Below are 22,677 nucleotides of genomic sequence, written 5' to 3'. Positions count from 1 at the left end.
CTCTCTGTCAAGTAAATTTTAAAAATCTTGAAGTAAATAAATAAATACATATATAAAGTTTTAACGTAATCTCTATACCCAGGTAGGGCTCTAATTCATGACCTAGAGATCAGGAGACACGTGCTCTACTTCCTGAGCCAGCCAGCACCCACCATTTTTGATGTCTAGAGAAAACAGTACCTTATGTGTGAATGTTGAATTATTTTACAAAGTTATGTACTGAAACTGATAAAAATTCTGTATCAGTTTCTATCTTGACCTATACTTGCACATGTTAGTTCACAGGGGAGCCCATAGTTTGTACTAATTCCTTAAATAGATTGTGATGTTGGAATTTTATTTATATTCCTAATATTCCTTCTTAATTTTTCTTACCACATCCTCTTCTAGTATTTGATTTATCAAGAATTATTTTGTTGCCAGTTAGCTAATACTCTTGTTTAGTGACTGAGTACTCCCTAATTTAGGTCATTACACTGTGTTCTAGTCATTCCAGAGCAAGACTCTGTTCTATCAAAGTTTCATGATTTCAGTCAGTTGCTTTTTTTTAAATAGGGAAAAATTTTTCTTTCTTTCTTTCTTTTTTTTTTTTTTTTTTTGACCCCTTTCATCCATTTCTCCTGTCCCCACCTCTTGCCTCTGGCATCCACCAGTCTGTTCTCTGGACCTGTAAGCTTAGTTTTGTTTTTTAAGATTCCATATATAATAGAGATCATACATTATTTGTCTTACTCTTTCTGATTGGCTGTGTATTTTTATACTGTGGCATGGTGGCTTCTCTGGATATGTTCATCTTACATAAGCAGTATTATAGATATTGTGGGGGACAAAATTCTGAACAGATGATTTTCGACTAGTAAGTCAATGACATTGAAGTTTTTGAAGAATTTCATATATTTTTCTTTCTATACACAGACATCAATATGATGGATATCCTTACAACACCATCAATGGCTAAACCTAGACAAGACTACTCAAGAACCCCAGGACAAGTGTTATCTCTCATCAGCTCTTTGGGATTTGTAAGTACTTGATTAGAAAAAAAGTCACATAACGTGCCCTTTCATGATTGCCGTTTAAAATTGAATCCTTTTCTAAAATAAATGTTCAAAATAAATTTAAGTATCAAGCATGTTGAGTTACTTTAACATTATCTACTTAGGTGTTATAACAGTTTATGTATTTAAGTGGTGTTTTTGTAGAGGTAAATCTTAGCATTTGTTTTTGTTTTTCTCTCTTTAATAGTACACACCAGTTGCAGAAAGAAACAAAGACTCTGCAAATATTCTTTCAACCCATGTATCTGAAACATCGCAGCTTTCTCAAGGACTAGTTTGTCCTATGTCTGTAGATCACAGGGATGCTACTCCTTACTCTAGCAAACTACTAAATTCATGTGAGTATAAAAGAAAAAGTAGTTTATTCCATTAAATGTGTCTTTTGAGGAAAAAAGTGTTTTTTAACTTTTAAATTTCTAGTATAGGTATGAAATACAAATATTTGAACAATCTGTGGCATTCCTATATTTCCTCATGTAAATGCCATTTTTGACACAGATTGTTACAGATCTTTTTTTTTTTTTTTAAATAAAGATTTTATTTTTATTTTAAGTAATCTCTATACCTAACATGGGCCTGGAATTTACAACCCCAAGATCAAGAGTCACATGCTCAACTAACTGAACCAGCCTGGTGCTTAAGGACTTAAAGACTTAGATCTTTAAGTCAATGGATTAAAATCCCTAGCTAATGAGAGATCCTTCCGTTAGCTTGGTATTAGAATGACCATTGGGTAAGTTTCATTGTACTGGGTCTATGGAAATCTTTATGTTGAGAATATATATATATATATATATAATATTTTGTGTCTGTCTTTATAAAATTATTTCCAAAAGACTTTGAAATAAAATAGTTGAAGTAAAGATAAAATTTTTCATTGGGACACAATAAAAAACAGAAGTTAAGTAATAGAGGAAGAGAATGAGACATCTGGAGAGCACTTAACTTCACCTTTCATAACTTAGCAATGGTGGATGATTTAGTTCCCTGCACTTGATGTTCTTTATCTTGAGAATGTGAATAACGATGCTTTATAGAGCAATTAGGGTTACATGTTTTCATAGATGTTACCTCATTTTCAGTTTGGTCCTCAAATCCGCACATATCCAGGATATCTCACTTATAAATGAGAAAACTAATGTTTGAAAATGTTTAGTTCTACTCTAGTTAGTGAGAAAGCCAATCCCTGATTTCAACTACAATTTTCTGTCCATTGACCCTTTCTTCCAAAGTCATTGAGTCTTAATTCTTCTGTCAAAATCACTTCTGTGGAAATCAAAATGGCTGAAAAACATATATATCTTTGATAAATACAAAACTACTAAAATACAGAATATGCAGGTGTTACTATAGCCTTACTCTTTTTTTTTTTAATAGCCTTACTCTTTTTTTTTTTTTTAATTTTATTTATTTATTTGCTAGAGAGAGAGAGAGAGAGAGCGAGCACAGGCAGGCAGAGTGGCAGCAGGGGCAGAGGGAGAAGCAGGCTCCCCGCCGAGCAAGGAGCCCCATGTGGGACTCGATCCCAGGACGCCGGGACCATGACCTGACCTGAAGGCAGCCGCTCAACCAACTGAGCCACCCACACGTCCCTATAGCCTTACTCTTAAGTGAAAATAATTACATCTCCCTTAGTCTTTTTTTTTTAATCTAATCAGAAGTCAACCAGGGCAAGGCACTGCACTGGTCACCCAGTGGATATCAAGATGAGTAAGAGAAGTCCTTTCCTCAGAAGAGCTTATAATTCTGTGTTGATTACATGTGTAAAGGAATAACAATAGCAAGCCTCTACAATAAAATCATAAGGAGGATATTGTGATACAACACAGAAAGTGTTAAATGCTAAATGGGAAAATCAGGAATGGTTCTCAGTAAAGATATAGTAGTAGCTCCAAGTGTATTGGAAAAGGGCATTTAGATAGAGTTATGAGCAAAGGCACTGACACTTGGAAGTATTCAATCTTCAGACAATGGGGACTAAATGTGTAATGTGAGAATGGGAAGCATGTGCAATGGGAAAGGAAGCTTAGCAAGAAGATGGGCAAGGATCAAGTGTCATTACAGGGAATCCAGAAGCTGTAGGGAATCATCAAAAGTCCCAAAGAGGGGCGCCTGTGTTGCTCAGATGGTTAAGCATCTGCCTTTGGCTCCAGTTGTGATCCCAGGGTCCTGGGATTGAGTTCTGCATTGGGCTCCCTGCTCAGCAAGGAGCCGCTTCTCCCTCTCCCTCTGCCCCTGCTTGTGATCTCTGTCAAATTAAAAAAAAAAATCTTAAAACATACACACACATGCACATACACACACACAAGTTCCAAAGAAAGGAATGGTCTGATCGTATCACTGATATAGAAAGAACTCCTTAGCCAATATACAGTATGCACATGGCATTGGGGTAGAAACAAATTTCCATATTACTAGGGGGAGGCAAGCTGAGCAGTTTAGTCAAATATCAAGGTCAGTGTCCAGTGAGTTTCAGGAATTTCATTGAGAGGGTTTATGTATCAAAAAAACGTTCTGGATGGCCACTGAAATTCTATTTCTAGTTTTAAAGTTCCAAGATTCATTAAATCAAAAAACTGTAGGAATTTACTTGAAATTAAAGTCGTGTGTTCACCCTCTTAGGGAAAGAAAAAACAAAATAAACATATTTTTATATACATAGAAAATCTATATATGCACATATCTTTCATAAAAGCGTCGTTGCCTGTTTTGTCTCATAAGTTCAGGAACAATAGTTGTTAACATCATTATATGATATACATATATCATGTAGGTGCTGCTGCTTTCTTGTCCTGGCCTGCTGTTAGCAATTCACTGTTAGGTATCTTACCCAGTAGTATAAAACACAACATACTTGTGAGCACATAAACCTCAATATTAGAATAAAGCTATGTTTTTTATTTGAGAGAGAGCCAGCGCACAGGCAGGAGGGGCAGAGAGAGGGAGAGAGCATCTCAAGACTCTGTGCTAAGCGTGGAGCCCGACACAAGATTCCATCTCACAATCCTGAGACCAGGACCTGAGCAGAAACCAAGAGTCACACCCTTAACTGATTGCACCACCCAGGTGCCCCTAAAGCAATGGTTTTAATTAAATACAAATTGAACTGAGTAAATTTAGTCACATTCCAATCTTATATCATATCTGGATATAGCCTATCAATAATGTTCTCTTATCAAGAGGAGTTTCTAAGTAGATAATGGATTTCTTCCTAATTATAACTTAGTTCCTTTTTGTCCTCATTTTCACTTGTGAATGTTGAGGTAGGTTTGTTTTTTCCCTAAATATCCATGAAAGTACTTGTATGTATGAATGTTTATCTGAGCTGTCCTTGCAGATTGGATAATATTTGCACAGACAGAACTCTGATGTACAATACTTAAGACTTTGCCTAATTATCCGGAAAGATTCAGGCTCAGTGAGGAACTCAGAAAAATGTGACATTGCTCCAATATTTTTTCTTCCCTGCAGGTCTGGAAACAGTTGCCTCCAATCCCGGGATGCCCGTTAAGTGCCTAACGTCTAATCTCCTGCAGTCCAGGAGAAGGCTGGCTACATCCAGCACCAGCAGCCAGTCGCATACCTTCGTATCCAGTGTGGAGTCTGAGAGCCACAGCAGTCCCAGATGGGAGAAGGGCTGCCAGGTGAGAGTTTCGTATATCACATTTACAATGGAGATGCTTTACACTTTGCCATGTAAATTCTGTAAGGAAATGAAACTGTTACATGAATGGCAGTCAAGGTAGTCTTTATTTGCCTGTATATTCTATTTATCTGACTATAATAACTATAATTTGACTGCTGGTCTATCACCCAGCAGTCAAATTATTTTTAAATATTTCATTTCACATTCAAATGCAGAATTATTTGTAATTAATATATAGTGAGCTTGCAGAGAATTGATAGAAAACGTTTGGTTCAGGGCATCTAGATGGTCTTTTTTTTTTTTTTTTTTTTTTTTTCCTACCATGACATAAACACTAGTTTATTGTGCTTTTTTTTTTAAAGTATTATTTTAAAACTTATACTACCTCCTTCTATACGGTATTCTTCCAGTTTCTCATTTAATGGAATGATAACTCTTTCAGATCAGAAATAACTTTTAGACCACAGGATAATGTATGTGTGCCTTTAAAAGTATTTATTTTAAGGACATTTGCTTGCTAAGTGAATGGAGTTACTTAAAGTTATTTACTTAAGTATATATTCTGCTTTTGCCTTTTTTAAGCTATTAAAACTGGTAAGTATTGCAGGTGAGAGGAACAGAAGTTTTATTTTATTATTATTATTTTTTTAAGAATTTATTTATTTATTTGACCGAGAGAGCGATCACAAGTAGGCAGAGGCCCGCAGAGAGGGGGGAAAGCAGGCTGCCTGCTGAGTAGAGAGCCTAGTGTGGAGCTGGATCCCAGAATCCTGAGATCATGACCTGAGCCGAAGGCAGAGGCTTAACCCACTGAGCCACCCAGGTGCCCTTGAACTGAGGTTTTAAATTATGAAGTTTCCTTCATAGAGTGCTGATAAAATAATGTTAGGTTAGAATAATAGTAATACACAAAGAATAAATCTTCTGTTCAAGTGAATAATTTGGATTGTATTTACTCCTTATTATCAGTAATATGATTTTCTTCATTGTTGGATATTCGTGTTCTAGAAGTAAGGTCAGATTATTTTTTAGTCAAGGCAGTGTTTCTCAATCTTTTCTCCTTCTCTTATAGGCTGCTCTACAGGTAATACACGCTACATGATAAACAGATTTCCTTTCCTAATACTGTTATTTCACCTCCTTCTTGTTCAAGAAAGCATATTGTATAATATTTCAAACCACACACACCCTTACCTTCTCCCTACTACTTCTGTATCCAGGCGGAATGCAATGATTGCATTATAGTGGTGCTTCTCAAGTTATGATGAGGGAGTGAGAATGGACCCGACCCTCTAAACCCTGGCGTTATCCCTGGATGATCTCTGTCTGTAGATCTATGAGTTGTAATTTAGGGATTGTTGTTATTGTTATTCATGAATAAGCATTCCTTATTATTACTAAGTAAGTTAATAAAGTTTGATTTTTCACATACCAAAAACAGGCAGGGTTAGAGTTTATTGAAGACACACTCTTACTGAGTAATGTTGTAAAAACCCTGATTACCGTGTACCAATTTTTGATACTCGGTAAAAAGCTCTGATCACAGAAAAACACCTGCAGATAGTTGGAATTCAAACAGATTTTAAGAAAAGTGTTTTGGGGGCGCCTGGGTGGCTCAGTCATTAAGTGTCTGCCTTCGGCTCAGGTCATGATCCCAGCATCCTGGGATCCAACCCCTTATCGGGCTCCCTGCTCAGCGAGGGAAGCCTGCTTTCCCTCTCCTAGTCCCCCTGCTTGTGTTCCTTCTCTCACTGTGTCCCTTTCTGTCAAATAAATAAATAAATCTTTAAAAAAAAAAAAAAAAGTTTTGTCATTAATGCATCATTTTATCTTGTTGACAGTGGATTTTAATTCCTGTTATTTTGGAGTTTTAACTATAAATTATGATTAATTTAGCTTCATCTTTATCGGTTTGGTTTTATTATACTTATACAAGGTGATACCTGTTTATATTAACAAAATTTTTGTCTGTAATTTTCCTTTAACTATATTTTAAGTCCTGTGCATTTTGTAATTCAAAACAGAATCATCTATACCCCTATTGCAAAGCAGAGATAAACATAATATAGCCTTACCCTTGATTTTGCCTGAAAATGTTGCCTATTAATTTGTCCTATTTAAAGAATGTGTATCAAACATGTATTCTAGGATATCAAATACATATTATACAAATACATATTAAATAATGAAAAGACATATTAAAGACTAGTTTATTTGAATTCTAGACTAGTGTTTCACTTAAAATATATATAAAAACATGCTTTAATTGTTTATATTGCTCTTTAATTCTCTGTTATTGTTCTTTTGTTCCAGGGGAAAGTGGGACTAGATAGCATAGTAGTTTATGGGGTCATTTATTCAACCAAAGTCAACAGAGGTTTTATTTTTTTTATTTTTTTTTTTTTAAAGATTTTTTCTTTATTTATCTGACAGAGATCACAAGTAGGCAGAGAGGCAGGCAGAGAGAGAGGAGGAAGCAGGCTACCTGCAGAGCAGAAAGCCCGATGTGGGGCTCGATCCCAGGACCCTGGGATCATGACCTGAGCCGAAGGCAGAGGCTTAACCCACTGAGCCACCCAGGTGCCCCTCAACAGAGGTTTTAAAAGGTTCAAGAATCTCAGCGTTATACACTAAAAATAGTGTTTTTTCCTCCCTCTCAGGAAAGTGACAATGCACCGGGCTCTACAGTGATGAGTTGGAATATAATAGAAAAGCCTTCATGTACAAAATCAACCAATGCCATCGAGACCCAAGGTTTCAATAAAAAGGATCTTGAGTTAGCCCTTTCTCCCATTCATAACAGCAGTACCATTCCTGAGACTGGAAGCTCTTGTGTAAACCTGGCCAAAAAATGCCTCCCCAAGGAAGTTTCTTGGCAAGCAAGAGAACTGGATATAAATAATATTCATGTGGCCACTGACCCAGCACAGTCTGGTTTTCACCAGTCAGATCAGTGGGATGTAGATCCTGGTGATAGGACTGCAGAGCACCTTGAGAAAAGAAGTTTTAAAAGAACTTTTGAGTTAGTTGACTCTAGTCCTTGTCAGACCATCATACAGAATAAAAAAAACTGTATAGAGCATAAGTCTAGAAATGAAATGAACGATGGTTATATAAACCAAAGGACAGGCATAACAATGGAAGTCCAAGACCTGAAGCTATCAGAGTGCGGAGGTCAGCAAGGTGACTGTGCTGATAAGGAGAACATGGTCAATTCTTTCACTGATAAACCACAAACCCCAGAAAAATCACCTATCCCAATGATAGCAAAAAACCTTCTATGTGAACTGGATGAGGATTGTGACAAGAATAATAAGAAAGACCTCCTAAGTTCAAGTTTTCTATGTTCCGATGACGAGAGAGCTTCTAAAAGTATGTGTATGGACTCCGATTCATCTTTTCCTGGAATTTCTATCATGGAGAGTTCATTAGAAAGGCAGTCCTTGGATCCAGATAAAAGCATCAAAGAATCCTCTTTTGAAGAATCAAACATTGAAGACCTACTTACCGTATCACCCAGCTGGCAAGAAAATACCTTGCCAAAAGGCGATGAGAATCTTGTTGTCCAAGATAGTAGCCAAAAAATGTTAGCTCCATCTTCAGAGGTGCTGAAAACATTAACCTTATCTAAAAGAAATGCTGTAGCTTTTCGAAGTTTTAACAGCCATATCAATGCATCCAATAACTCAGAACCATCCAAAATGAGCATTACCTCTTTAGATGCAATGGATATTTCCTGCGTTTATAGCGGTTCATATCCCATGGCTATAACCCCTAATCAAAAAGGAGCATCCTATAAGCCATATCAGGTATGTTCCAACTTTTTAACACTTTGTTTGGTTTTGTTTTTTTAAAAAGTTGATTTATTTGACACTGAGAGAGAGAGAATGAGCACAAGCAGGAGTGTGAGAGAGGGAGAACCAGGCTCCTCATTGAGCAGGGAACCCATGCGGAGCTCGATCCTAGGACCCTGGGATCATGACCTGAGCCGAAGGCAGACACTTAACCCACTGAGCCACCACCCAAGCACCCCTTTCTAACACTTTGTTGTTGATTTTATGACAGAAAACTATAAAGGCTAGGTACTTATCTCTTACCTAGACTATCTGAGATTTTCTGTTCTGCTGGTTGGGAATCTTTGGATTGTTGGAGGTTTTGCTGCTGAAATGTAAAGCTGGTAGCAATTTATTATTTTTAATTATAGCACCTTCTTCATTTGCGCTCTAGACTTGCACATATTTTCTTTTCTTTTTTTAAGATTTTATTTATTTATTTGGGAGAGCACATGCATGTACAAGCAGCAGGGAGAGGCAGAGGGAGAGGAGGAACAGATTCCCCACTGAGTAGGGAGCCCAATTCGGGGCTTGATCCCAGGATCCCAGGTTCATGACCTGAGCTGAAGGCAGCCACTTAACTGACTGAGCCACCCAGGGAACCCTAGTCTTTCACATATTTTCAATCACATATTTACAGTGATGTATTTTCACTTGAAAATAGCAACTCTAAAATACAATATTAAAGTTAACTCTATCTTTAGTCCCTTCTAAGGACTTTCATAGATTATCTCTTTTCTTTATAGAAAATAGTTGGAAAATAGATATTTCAAATCTTATATTGTTTTTATTTTCTAAACCTTTATCTTAATAAACCCAAAGTTTCATTTTTTTCCCTTTTTTTTTGGAGAGGCAACATAAAATTGAAAGTACAAACCCTGATTTAGGGTCACAAGAGTTGGGATTTTCTATTCAGAAGTTGCTGAGTGACGTAGAAGTCCCTTTTCTTCAGAGCCTGTTTCTTATCTCTCTGTAGAATATGCTTACACCTGTTCTGCTTGTCTCACAGAATCCTTGTAAGACCACAGAATATTTTTAAAGATTTTCTTTTTTTTTTTTTTTTAATAAGTTTATTCTTTTTTTTAAGATTTTATTTATTTATTGGACAGAGAGAGAGATCACAAGTAGGCAGAGAGGCAGACAGAGAGAGGAAGGGAAGCAGGCTCCCTGAGGAGCCTGATACGGGGCTCGATCCCAGGACCCTGGGATCATGACCTGAGCCGAAGGCAGAGGCTTTAATCCGCTGAGCCACCCAGGCGCCCCAAGATTTTCTTTTTTTTAATTTGACAGACAGAGGAGGATCACAGTAGGCAGAGAGGCAGGCAGAGAGAGAGAGAAGGAAGCAGGCTCCTCGCTGAGCAGAGAGCCCAGTGCAGGGCTCAACTCCAGGACCCTGGGATCATGACTTGAGCCGAAGGCAGAGGCTTAACCCACTGAGCCGCCCAGGCGCCCCAACCACAGAATATTTTTAAAACTTAAATACCAATTAGCACAAGAAGTTATTTATATTTAGTACCAGCTGATGTGTTGTCCCAATAATTCAATCATTTGTAAGCCACAACATCATCCCTTAGTGACCATTCTGAAGTTCGTATTAGTCCATGCTATTGAGAAAGAAATTTTCCTTACGGATTTCTTCATTCATTCTTGCATATCTAGATGTTACTGAAATAATTGGTCTTATCTAAGCTATTTCATTTCACCAGATATCAAGACTGTTCGAAATATTAGTCATGAGTCCGTTTTCAAAACCGATCAGGAATTTGCGTAGGTCTTTTATGCCCAGCAGCCTAGCTTTGATTTTGTTTTTAGCATTTCTGTTCACTGGAAGAGGAAAGAAGATATTTATTGTAAACTATTTTTAAATTAGCAGACCCCGAAACAGGTCAAATCAGGAACTCCATATCGAACTCCGAAGAGTGTGAGGCGAGGGGCGGCCCCCATGGATGATGGGCGGATTCTTGGAACCCCGGACTACCTCGCACCTGAGCTCTTACTGGCCAGGGCCCATGGTAAGGCTTCCATGTCTTTGAGTTTCTGAAGTGTTCTCTATCACTACATTTTCTTTTTTTGAGGTAAAATTATTCTAAATTACTTTGGTATTTGGATTACCTGTAGAGAGTAAAAGAAAAGGAACTCATGTGATACTGTTTTTCTCATAAATATGGCATTTCTTATGGTAAAAGAAGGCATGCAGCCATTTGTCCTTTGCATTCCTGCTCACTCTCAGTGACCCCGAGCAGCCCCACCATCCAGCGGCTCTGCTTAGTTCAAAACATCTCACCAGCTTTGGCTCGGGAATACAAAGTTGAACAAGAACTTCTGTTCAGTCTGCAGCAGCACATTCCTGTTTAGAGCTCGCCCTCACTTATCCCCTCACCACAAGGGTCAAGCCAGAAGTGAGCCATCTTCGGGATGCAGCAGAGGAAGACCAGGATGGCATTTCTACCTAGCCTCTTTATTCCCCTTTCTCTCTCTGAAGAATTTTCCCCTCCTGCCATCTGCAGTGAACTGGATTGGTCTCTTAGGGCTACATCATCAAGTGCCACAAACTGGTTAGTTCAAAGCAACAGGAATTGATTGCCTGACAGTTCTGGAAGCCGGAAGTCTGGCACCAAGGTGTTGACAGGACCATGCTCCCTCTGAAATGTGTAGGGCAACGACCTTGCCCTTCCAGCTTCTGCTGGTTTGCGAGCAACCCTTGGCTTGCAGGGACCTCACTCAAACCAACATGTTGCATTCCCCCTGCCTCCATGGTCACGTGGCTGTGTTTTATAAGGACACCAGCCATATTGGATTAGGGACCCACCCTACTCCCTTGTGACCTCTGCAGGGACCATATTTCCAAATGGCACACTCAGAGGACCTCAGGGTTAAGACTCGAACATGTCTTTTCAGGCAGACATAATTCAGTCCCTAATGTGGTCATCTTCTTGATCTTGTCAGGTACTTCCCTATTCTTGGGGCTCCTTCCCGTGATCCAACTGTCTCATCTTCACCCCACCCCCCCCATCCCACACACACACGCACGCCCCTTCTATTTTTATTTCTATGCTGCCTTTTCTCTTTAGCCTGCAAATAAGCTTCCACCCTTGTCTTTCCCCACCACCTAACTTCTCAAAGGTTGACTCTTAACTTTGCCTAATTATTTTTGCCCTGGCAATCTGATTGTTATCCCTACCATTTAACTGACACTTTCTTTTTTTCAAAATTTCTATTTGTAAGTAATCTCTACACTCAACATCGGGCTCAAACTCACAACCCTAAGATCAAGAGTCATACACTCTTATTAACAGAGCCAGCCAGGTGCCCCTAACTGGCACTTTTTTATTAACAGTCATCAATGCTGTCATTCTTGTCACATCTACCAGCCTCTTCTCAGTCTCCTTCCTTCCTTTTACCTCTGTTGCCACCTCCTTAGCTCTTCAGTATATGGAGATTCTTCATGATCCTGCCCTTTCCCTTTTTTCCCTACCCCTGCTTCCGGTCAATGTCATCTCTTCCATGACTTCAGCCGTCAGACCCTTGTCAATACTCCCCAGAGACCTGCCTCTACTCCTGACTTTCTCTAGGCTGCATACACATGGGGAAAGGACCTACGGAGCATTTCACTGGTGAGTCAGTGCTGTATGTCAAAATGGGACGGGTCTGGCTTGCTCTTCCTCCATTCACTCTCTCAAATCTGCCATCTTTGTGATGACACGGACATTGCCCCTACCTTTAGGCATTTAAATCCAGTCAGTTCTGTCCCTGCAGAATTTCTTCTCATCTTTTCATCTCTGCCACTATCCTCTGTGAGAATGTCCTCTTTCCCTTTCATTAGTTTACTAGCTCTCTTCCTGGGCCATCAACTTCATCCTCTTGTCTCTAATCACTGCCACCAGACTTTCACTCTTAAAACAGAAAGTGGTCAGTCCATCTACTCTCCTTGAAAACCATGTTGGCTCCTTCCTACCTGCAAAATAAAATCCAGATTACTGATCACGGCATCGGAGGCTCTCAGCTCTTATACCAGCCTTGTCTCTCAAGGAATCTCTATTTCTTTTATAAAGAACAAAAATGTATTTCGCACACATAGTCCTGGAGTCTGGGAGGTCTACGATTGAGGCATAGGCAGATTCAAAGAATCCCTTTATAGGTCTTATGTTCCCATTCCACTTCTTAGACACATTTATTTTCAGGTTTTCCTTATTTTGTGCAAGTATTTTGCCTTAGTTGAAAAAAGCCAGAACCCAATCCTCTTCCCATTAAATTTCTTCTCATCTCATCATCAGTTCAAATGTTACCTTTTTCACAGAGCATCCATTGGTCAGTTATGGAGAAGCAGTTGTTCAAGTCTCTCACTTTATTAGAAACTGTTTAAAGCATATGTCATTTTACCTATGTTATTATATTTGTCTCCACTATAAAAGCTTAAGAAAATTTCTCAAGACGAGAGAATCCAGAAGGATTCCTTGGTAGCACTCACTAAAAACTGTTAATAATCTCTAAATGTGTTGAGACACATTTCAAATTCCCCTTTATCAGCCAAAGCAACTAAGTTCCTCTGAGCACTTAACTGATTTTTGTACAGTGTCTCTGTTGCTAAGTCACAGGTTTGTTAGCTCATTTCCTATAACATATGTTTTCTCTGCTTAGGATACAGTATAAAAGTAAGCTTCAAGTATAAAGATTTGCTTTTTAGGATCTTGCCTCTATTTTAATGGGACATCTAGTTATCTCAGCTATCTAGTGATTTATTTTAAGATTTTCATTTTCTGTAAAATATTTGATACACCATTCTTAAAACAACAAATAATACAAAGCAATTTTTTTTTAAAGTAGGTTCCACACCCAGCTTGGAACCCAACGCAGGTCTTGAACTCACTACTTTGAGATCCAGACCTGAGCTGAGATCAAGAGGCAGACACTTAACCCACCGAGCCCAGTACAAAGCAATTTATAACCACCGAGCCCAGTACAAAGCAATTTATAACTGAAAAAGAAAAATCACTGCTTTATATTTCTTTCCCAAATCCCAGGCCTCAAGGACAGTCTCTGTAACAACTTTGTTTCTTACATTCACCTCTCTGTTTCTAAAGATCTTGCTGAGGACAGCTAAGACTTCTCTGAGCCCTCCATGGTCTCCCCCCTCCCCCACTGCCAATTACTTAGGAGCTCTGGCCAGAGTTTCCCAAGGCTTTTTAGGCTGTTTTTACTTCTTTTCTCTTAACATTGTGTCGAAATTATCTGTTTTGTCCCTCCTTGAGTAGGTTGTTTTCTTCTTGAAGAAAGCTCTCTTTCTTCTTTATCTTTGTGACCCTTGTGTCTCGCATAATATTTAGGATCTAGTTGGATGAATGATGTGAGAATAAACTCATGATTTTAATCCAATGTACCTAACTACTCTTTTCTTACTGTGCAGGATTTCTGCCTTCCGGTGAGTGAGCTTCTCTATAAAGTAATACGGCAAAGCAAATTAAACTGGTCAAAGTATAACTAGATCACATTGCATGAAATAATTTTTTCCCTTTCATCTTAGGAAATACCAAATGTATTCTGTCTTCTAAGCAAGAGGACATCCAGAGAGAATGTTCTCTATGAAAACAAATGTAGGCAGTAGCATTTTTAAAATAACGTTTCAAGTGTCAGAGCGTAAAGATACAGCCTTTTTATTGCAACCCAGAAAACAGGCTTAATAAAAAATATTAATATTAGCACCAACAAAAGGGCTTAAATTTTCCTACTCATTTAATCCCATTATTGTTTAGAAAACAGAAAGGCATAACAGTACCAATGGAAAAATTACAGATGGGGGTTTTGTATTAGAAAACCGATAGTGTAAAACAAGTTTGTTCTATTTTTCTGGCTAATGGCATGTATTATAATTCCTACAATTTATCATCATATGTGATCTTATTAGACTTTGACTCAAATACATGGGTATGTGTGACATATCCATGGAGAAATCATGGAAGTTTTTGACATGAGTATATTTTGGCTGAGCTGGGAAAAGGGTTCTAATTTCTAACCTGAGTAAAATAATGAAGATGGATGTTTTTTCCTGACTTCTCCCCTACTTTTCTGTTATTTGGTTACACTATCTATTCTTTCTCAGTGCTCCTTAAAAGGCCTACTAACTGAGGTGGTTTGTGTGGGTTTTTTTTTATAGTGATTATTATAAAAATAGAAATGTATAGACTATTTATATTCTATGTTCCTTAAGGAAGATGGGATTACATGGCTTACAATGAAGACACACTGTAAATGCATGCGATTGTTTTCCTAATGGCAGATTCTACAGTGCTTTCCTACTTGTTTTAAAATGGAATGGTGTAGGGGCGCCTGGGTGGCTCAGTGGGTTAAAGCCTCTGCCTTTGGCTCAGGTCATGATCCCAGGGTCCCGCGATGGAGCCCCGCATGGGGCTCTCTGCTCAGCAGGGAGCCTGCTTCCTCCTCTCTCTCTCTCTACCAGCTCTCTGCCTACTTGTGATCTCTGTCAAATAAATAAGTAAAATCTTAAAAAAAAAAATAAAATGGTGGCAGTTACTTAACCACAGTGATAAATTTTGTGAAATTGATTTTATAGCAGTTTATTTTTTTATTTGATTTTTTTTTTAATTTACTTGAGAGAGAGAGAGCAAGCAGAGAGAGCACGAGCAGGGGAGAGGGGCAAAGGGAGAGGGAGAAACAGACTCCCTGCTGAGCAGGGAGGCCAGCGTGGGGCTGCTGGGAACATGACCTGAGGCAAAGGCGGACGTTTAACTGATGGAACCACCCAGGCATCCCATGAAATTCATTTTAAAGAGTAATTTTCAAACACATTTAGTACTAAACTAGAATCCCTATTTTAAGTTTATATTGAAGTTAATATTTTTTTGACTAAAATTAAGCTTTGCTTAGGAAATACTTTTTCATAGAACTAAGCAAACATATAAAAAAACAGATTATAAGGTCATGTTTAAAATAATTGATTGAAACATCTTTGCATATAGATGATGCCTCCAGTAAAGATCTTATTTAGAAATCAGTTTTACGTATTTATTAAGATTTACCTCTTAATTACCTTCTCAAGCCAGTTTAAGTGAATATTTTTTGTTAAACTAATTTGCCCTTCTCTGTTTTTGAAAGGAGTAAGGGAACATTAAAACACTGTTTTTAAGGTTTTCCCTTGTTAATTAGGCTGTTCTCCAAATAGTATAAATATTCTACTTCATCTCATACCCATGTGAAATTAGTGGAGTACAAAATCATCTAAATGTTATTATCCTCCTCCATTTGAAATTGACAAGTATTCTATTTTAGAGAGTAATCTTTTTTTTTTTTAAGATTTTATTTATTTATTTGACAGAGAGAGAGAGCACAAGCAAGGGGAGTGGCAGGTAGAGGGAGAGGGAGAAGCAGGCTCTCCACTGAGCAGGGAGCCTGATATGGGGCTCGATCCCAGGACCCCGCGATCATGACCTGAGCTGCTTAACTGACTGAGCCACCCAGGCGTCCCTAGAGAGTAATCTTAAATTAAATGTATTTCTTTGTTGTGTTTTAGGATTTAGAACAAGTAAATATCCAGAATACCAGAGGTCATTAGTGAGTAACAAAGGAAAGATAGCTTTAACTTTTCTTTGACTAGCTGTGTTTTTCTAAGGATTTTATTTCTTTATTTGACACAGAGAGAGAGATCACAAGCAGAGAGGCAGGCAGAGAGAGAGGGGGAAGCAGGCTCCCTGGCGAGCAGAAAGCCCGATTGGGGCTCGATCCCAGGACCCTGAGATCATGATCCAGGCCAAAGGCAGCAACTTAACCCACTGAGCTACACCCAGTAATTAGTGATAATTACTAATCTAAACTTCTTGGAGAATAGAGAAGGAAAGTAATTGCCATGTTATGGAAATAAAGATAATTTGGGGTTTTGCACCTTATGGAGCTAGAAGAAAACCTTAGGAAATGAATGCCTTGACTGCGCCCAAATATCCATATATTAACATTTTAGTTGATGAAATATTTGTACAAAATGCTTACAAGTTCAACTACTCCTTCTTAAATTCCAGGTCCTGCAGTAGACTGGTGGGCACTTGGAGTTTGCTTGTTTGAGTTTCTAACAGGAATTCCTCCTTTCAATGATGAAACACCACAACAAGTATTCCAGAATATTCTGAAAAGAGGTGATTCTTTTTCTATTAAGATAGATGTATTTATCTCTGTGTAATATTTGAACAATGATTAACAAGCTATTTGTATTTATAGATATCCCTTGGCCTGAAGGTGAAGAAAAGTTATCTGATAATGCTCAAAATGCAGTAGAAATACTTTTAACTATTGATAATGCAAAGAGAGCTGGAATGAAAGGTAAGGTTTTGTGTTAACAAACTCTTATCCTTGATTTGTTTAAGATGAATGGTAATAAGGCTCCTGGATGGCTCAGTGGGTTAAAGCCTCTGCCTTCGGCTCAGGTCATGGTCCCAGGGTCCTGGGATTGAGGCCCGCATCGGGCTCTCTGCTCAGCAGGAGCCTGCTTCCTCCTCTCTCTCTGCCTGCCTCTCTGCCTGCTTGTGATCTTGTCTGTCAAATAAATAAATAAAATCTTAAAAAAAAAAAAAAAATGAATGGTAATAATGATACCAAGTACTAATACAATACTACAAACAATCTGACTGCTAAGTTGGTTAAACATTTCTTCAGTTTACTTTTGCCGCTAAATATGCATTGATATATTTGTCCTTATTCTGCATTAAAATTCAGTACATCAGGTTAGGATATTCATTCACTGAATTAATATTCATTAATTCTTTTAATCTCAAACAGGTACCTTAAAGCAATCTTATCTTGTCAGTGTCTTGGGTTTTTTCAAAGCCTGATAAAGTTATTCATTGACCAACAGAGGAAATTTTTTTATAAAAACTCTCTTCTGAAATATCTTACTGCTTCATTTCTGATATCACTGTTGACTAAGAAATGTATCAGTTGCTAGATTGTTTCAAATAAGATAAATCTGATATATTTATGACCCTTCAATAGTTTTTACCAATGCAGGCGTATTTTAAACTCCAATTTTGAAACTAGAAGAACTCATTGGGTTTAATTTAGATTCAAATTAGGTTTAATGTCAGCTGCCCTAAAATCCTTTTTGTAATGAAGTATACATAGACACAAAGAAGGAGTTATGTCCCCAAATGCATTTCTATGTGGTGTAAGGTATTTAGAAAAATGAGATTTAGTAATGTGTCACTTGTATCAGCTTCTAGGTGTTCCCTCTAATAAGATTAACAGTTTACTTATTTATTTAACAAATCCTATAGAGTGACTTCTAGGTGCCAGGCAATGTTGCTGTGGTGCTGGAGGTACCCTAGGGATGAACCAGACTAAAATCCATGTGCTTGTACAACTTACTCTCTAGGGGAGAGACCTAAGGTAATGAGATACAACCATGACATCATGACATCTAGGAGAGAGTACGGAGAAGAAAGATAAGGCAAACCATTCATTCACTCATTTGACAAATACAGACCAAGCACCTGTCATGTGTCAAGTGTTAGACAAAATGACAATGTGTGCCAATATGTAGTACATGGTTGCAGAGAGACAGACATATGTGTGAAGCAGTACTTACTTAGGTAATGGTGTCATAATAATCTATTTTGTTTTATATTTTTCCTAAGAGCTGAGATGTCATCCTCTCTTCAGTGATGTGGACTGGGAAAATCTGCAACATCAAACTATGCCTTTCATACCCCAACCAGATGGTGAGACAGATACTTCCTATTTTGAAGCCAGAAATAATGCTCAGCACCTGACCGTATCTGGATTTAGTCTATAGCACATAAATTTTCCTTTTAATCTAATCTTGTTTTATAAGCTGTCATATACTCCTTCATAGCAGATTGATTTAATGGGGAAAAAGAATCTTTATGTTACTTGGATCAATGAGCTTCCACAGAGTTAAAAGTCTCGCAAGAACACAGTCAGTAATTTATCTTAATCTCAGAGTTGTATATAAATCTTCAAAACTTTTTTCACTTTATTTATTTTGTTGCTGCACTTTATGAAAATTAATGCATCAGTAAAACTAGAATGACACTACTCTGTTAAAAGAGGAACAAGCTTTGAGCCTTTCTTTCACATGTTGATTTCAGTCCACCATTCATTTTGGTGTTAAAATAACAAAATCATACGGTTTTTTTGTAATTTATGTGGACATGATTGCCTACAAAAGTGGAAGTCTCAAGAGCAATCATTTAAGCTTGCATTTGTGGCCTCAAAACTGCGGCTGGGAAATTCCTTCACTTGGTAGTGTAACTCCTTTAGGGAATGAGGAATAAAAAGGATAGAGGCTTTAGCTTACTTTACTATGAAACAGTCTTACAGCAAGTCAGTCTTGCTGCCTTGACTGCTTCTGGTTCTTTCTTTATGATATATATTTGCTTAAAATTGTACTGGAGAGCTTAAGTTGTGATATGCTATAGCAATTTTAACAGTTTATTCAATTTTAATAAAACATGTGATTGTTTACATCTTAAAAGAATTTGTTTAAAACACATGCAACATTACAAGAAACAACCTGATTCTTAAAAATAAATAATTTATTTTTGCTTAATAAATGTAATACTTCAAGTATATTATCTGTCAATATCCTTCTATTAATTATATTTACATACTAAGATTCAACTTCGTTATAATTCATTGCCCAGCAGTGAGTGAGTGAGTAGTCAGAGACAAAGGAAGATGGTGACAGAGTAGGAGGACCCTAATCTTACCTTGTCCCGTGAACAGAACTGCATAACTATCAAATCATCCTAAATACCCCAGAAATAGACCTGAAGACGAACAGACCAGCTTCACAACTAAAGGGAGAAAAGAAGCCACATCAAAGAAGCTAGGAAGTATGGAGACAAGGTTTAGGAGAGAAAATGGATCCTGGTTGCTGTGGAGGGGCGGGAGCTGTGGTCACGGAGAAGGGCAAGAGAGAGGAGCACACTAGATTGCACAAGGAGAAGTTTTCCCCATAGCCACTCGCTTGGAAAACAAGAGGGGCTGAATTTCATGAGTTCTTGCAAATAGGAGGCCGTAAAGCCTGGAGTTTTCCAGTCAGCAGGATTGATTGGGATAGAGCCCAAAGGCACTGTGCTGCTCCTCGAGGGAAGACAAACAACCCCGGGAGCAGAGAGCTTGGAAAGAGCAATCTGAAGAGCACCGGGGCACATGGTGGGGAGAATACTCCCTCTCCTTGGAGCTGTCCCTGAGAGGCAGAGTTCATGGAGACACCTCTCCAGGGACAGAGGAGCCACCTAGTGCCATTTCCCCCACCCCCGGCCCAGCATATACACAGAGCCAAGCCCCTGCAGGAAGCACTGTGGCACCAATATTGACTATGTAACTTGCTTACACCAAGCACCTTCCCCTTGCACTCTGGTGGAACCACTCTTCTCAGTCACGCTTGCCTGAGTCCCACTGTGGGCCCCCCTGCCTCCGCAGACCAGAACAAAGCCCAGCCTATGCCACATCTCCCGACCAGAGTTTTGCAGGACGTCAGTTCCAGTGGAGGCTCGTTTTACAAGCAGACCGAAGCCCACCTAGTTAAAACTCACCACATGGTACCAAACACTGCCCACAGCAGGCAAAGAGCCTCTGCAGATGACTGGTCTCAAGGACAAAGCAGCCAAAACAATACAACAGCAGAGTGCACACAACACACACCAGAGGCACTCCCTGAAGCACCAGGCTGTGGACACTATGGGACATCTTCATAAGGCCATTACTGTCAGGAGCAGGAGACCTAAACTGGAACACAGACAAGAAGGCCATGACTTAGACAAAATGAGAAGTCAGAGAAATCTATCCCAGATGTAAACAAGGTAAGGCCGCCGCCAAAGATCTAAACAAAATAGATAAAAATAACATGCCCGTTAGAATTTAAAACAATAGTCATAAGGATACTCACTGGGCTTGAGAGAAGAATAGAAGGCATCAGAAGGCCATAGAGAAAAGTTAAAAAAGAATCAGAGATGAAGAGTGCAATCCATGAGATTAGAAATGTGCTTCTAAAAGGCTGGAAGAAGCAGAGGAATGAATTAATGACCTAGAAGACAAAGCAGTGGAAAGCAAGGAAGCTGAACAAAAAGAGAGAATTATGCAAAATGAAAATAGAGTTGGAAAACTCATTGATTGACTCCACCAAATGTAATAATATTTGTATTATAGGATCCCCAGAAGAAAAAGAGAAGAGGAGGGGCACTGGGTGGCTCAGAGGGTTAAAGCCTCTGCCTTTGACTCAGGGTCCTGGGATCGAGCCCCGCATCGGGCTCTGTGCTCAGCAGGGAGCCTGCTTCTCCCTCTCTCGCTGCCTGCCTCTCTCTCTGCCTGCCACTCCACCTACTTGTGATATCTCTCTCTCTGTCAAATAAATAAATAAAATCTTAAAAAAAAAAAAAAGAAAGAAAGAAAAAGAGAAAAGGGGACAAGAAATTTATTTGAAGAAATAATAACTGAAAAATTCCTTAATCTGGAGAGGAAAACAGACATCCAGATACAGAAGGCAATGAGAACTCCCATCAAAATCAATAAAAGGGGGTGCCTGGGTGGCTTAGTGGGTTAAGCCTCTGCCTTGGTCTTGGGATCCTGGAATCAAGTCCCATATGGGGCTCTCTGCTCAGCAGGGAGCCTGCTTCCCCCTCTCCTTCTGCCTGCCTCTCTGCCTTCTTGTGATCTCTCTCTCTGTCAAATGAAAAAATAAAATCTTTTTAAAAAATCAATAAAAGGAGCCCCACATCAAGGAATACTGTAATTACGGGGTGCCTGGGTGGCTTAGTCGGTTAAGCATCTGCCTTCGGCTCAGGTCTTGATCCCAGGGTCCTGGGAATTGAGCCTCATATCAGGCTCCATGCTCAGCGGAGAGCCTCCCTCTCCCTCTCCAGCTCCCCCACCTTGCTTGTGTTCCCTTTCTCACTATCTCTGTCTGTCATAAATAAAATCTTTTTTAAAAATACTGTAATTAGGGGCACCTGGGTGGCTCAGTGGGTTAAGCCTCTGCCTTCGGTTCAGGTCATGATCTCAGGGTCCTGGGATCGAGCCCCACATCGGGCTCTCTGCTCAGCGGGGAGCCTGCTTCTCCCTCTCTCGCTGCAATACTGTAATTAAATTTGCAAAACCCTAAAAGCAACAAAACAAAAGAAGTCATTAACTTACAAGGAAAAACCCATATGGGTAGCCAGAGATTTTCCCAAAAAACACTTGGCAAGCCAGAAGGGAGTGGTGTGCTATATTCCAGTGCTGAACGGAGAAAAATCTGCAGTCAAGAAAACTATCCACCCTGAGCAGTGCCCTAGCGGTCGGGAAGAACAAGCGCCTTACAAAAGGCAGCAAAAAGGGAGCCAGGAAGAAAGTGGTTGATCTGTTTTCTAAGAAAGATTTGGTGAAAGCACCAGCTATGTTCAATATAAGAAATATTGGAAAAACATTAGTCATAAGAACTCAAGGAACATAATTGTATCTGATGGCTGCAAGGGTCGTGTTTTTGAAGTGAGCCTTGCTGATCTGCAGAATGACGAAGTTGCATTTAGAAAATTCAAGCTAATTACTGAGGATGTTCAGGGCAAAAACTACCCAATTTCCATGGCACGGATCTCATCCAGGACAAAATGTGCTCCATGGTCAAAAAATGGCAGACCATGATTGAAGCTCATGTTGATGTCAAGACTACCAATGGTTATTTGCTTCATCTGTTTTGTATTGATTTTATTAAAAAACGCAATAATCAGATTCAGAAGACCTCTTATGCTCAGCACTAACAGGTCCGCCAAATTCGGAAAAAGATGATGGAGATCATGACTGAAGAGGTTCAGACAAATGACTTGAAAGTAGTGGTCGATAAATTGATTCCAGACAGCATTGGAAAAGATAGAGAAAAACGTTGTCAGTCTGTTTATCCACTCCATGATGTCTTCGTTAAAAAAGTAAAAAACGCCGAAGAAGCCCAAGTTTGAATTGGGAAAGCACATGGAGCTTCATGATGAAGGTAGTAGTTCTGGAAAAGCTACTGGGGATGATACAGGTGCTCAAGTTGAACAAGCTGATGGATATGAGTTACCAGTCCAGGAATCTGTTTAAAATTCAGACATTTAATGGTGACAAATAAAAAACCTTATTTGTGATGTTTAAAAAAAAAAAA

General features: G+C 38.9%; 1 protein-coding gene and 1 pseudogene across 4 annotated transcripts in view; both read left to right on the top strand.

Moving 5' to 3' along the window:
* Positions 1 to 19,119, top strand: part of MASTL (microtubule associated serine/threonine kinase like) — a 35,961-nt gene extending 16,842 nt beyond the window's left edge. The window contains exons 5-13 of one of the 4 annotated variants that reach the window (XM_032349701.1): positions 916 to 1,022; positions 1,246 to 1,396; positions 4,530 to 4,702; positions 7,365 to 8,513; positions 10,411 to 10,549; positions 13,942 to 13,956; positions 16,565 to 16,678; positions 16,761 to 16,862; positions 18,173 to 19,119. In XM_032349701.1, the coding sequence (XP_032205592.1) occupies positions 916 to 1,022; positions 1,246 to 1,396; positions 4,530 to 4,702; positions 7,365 to 8,513; positions 10,411 to 10,549; positions 13,942 to 13,956; positions 16,565 to 16,678; positions 16,761 to 16,862; positions 18,173 to 18,330 (2,108 nt within the window). In that variant the 3' untranslated portion in view covers positions 18,331 to 19,119. Of the gene's footprint in view, positions 1 to 915; positions 1,023 to 1,245; positions 1,397 to 4,529; positions 4,703 to 7,364; positions 8,514 to 10,407; positions 10,550 to 13,941; positions 13,957 to 16,564; positions 16,679 to 16,760; positions 16,863 to 18,172 lie in introns of all 4 variants that reach the window. The other 3 variants (XM_032349700.1, XM_032349703.1, XM_032349702.1) reach the window with 3 other exon arrangements.
* A 2,664-nt stretch (positions 19,120 to 21,783) lies between these two features.
* LOC116593628 lies at positions 21,784 to 22,677 on the top strand (annotated as a pseudogene).

The sequence above is a fragment of the Mustela erminea genome, chromosome 6, assembly GCF_009829155.1.
Source record: "Mustela erminea isolate mMusErm1 chromosome 6, mMusErm1.Pri, whole genome shotgun sequence".
NCBI classification, from domain to species: domain Eukaryota; kingdom Metazoa; phylum Chordata; class Mammalia; order Carnivora; family Mustelidae; genus Mustela; species Mustela erminea.
This window is presented reverse-complemented; position numbering and strand designations above follow the sequence as displayed.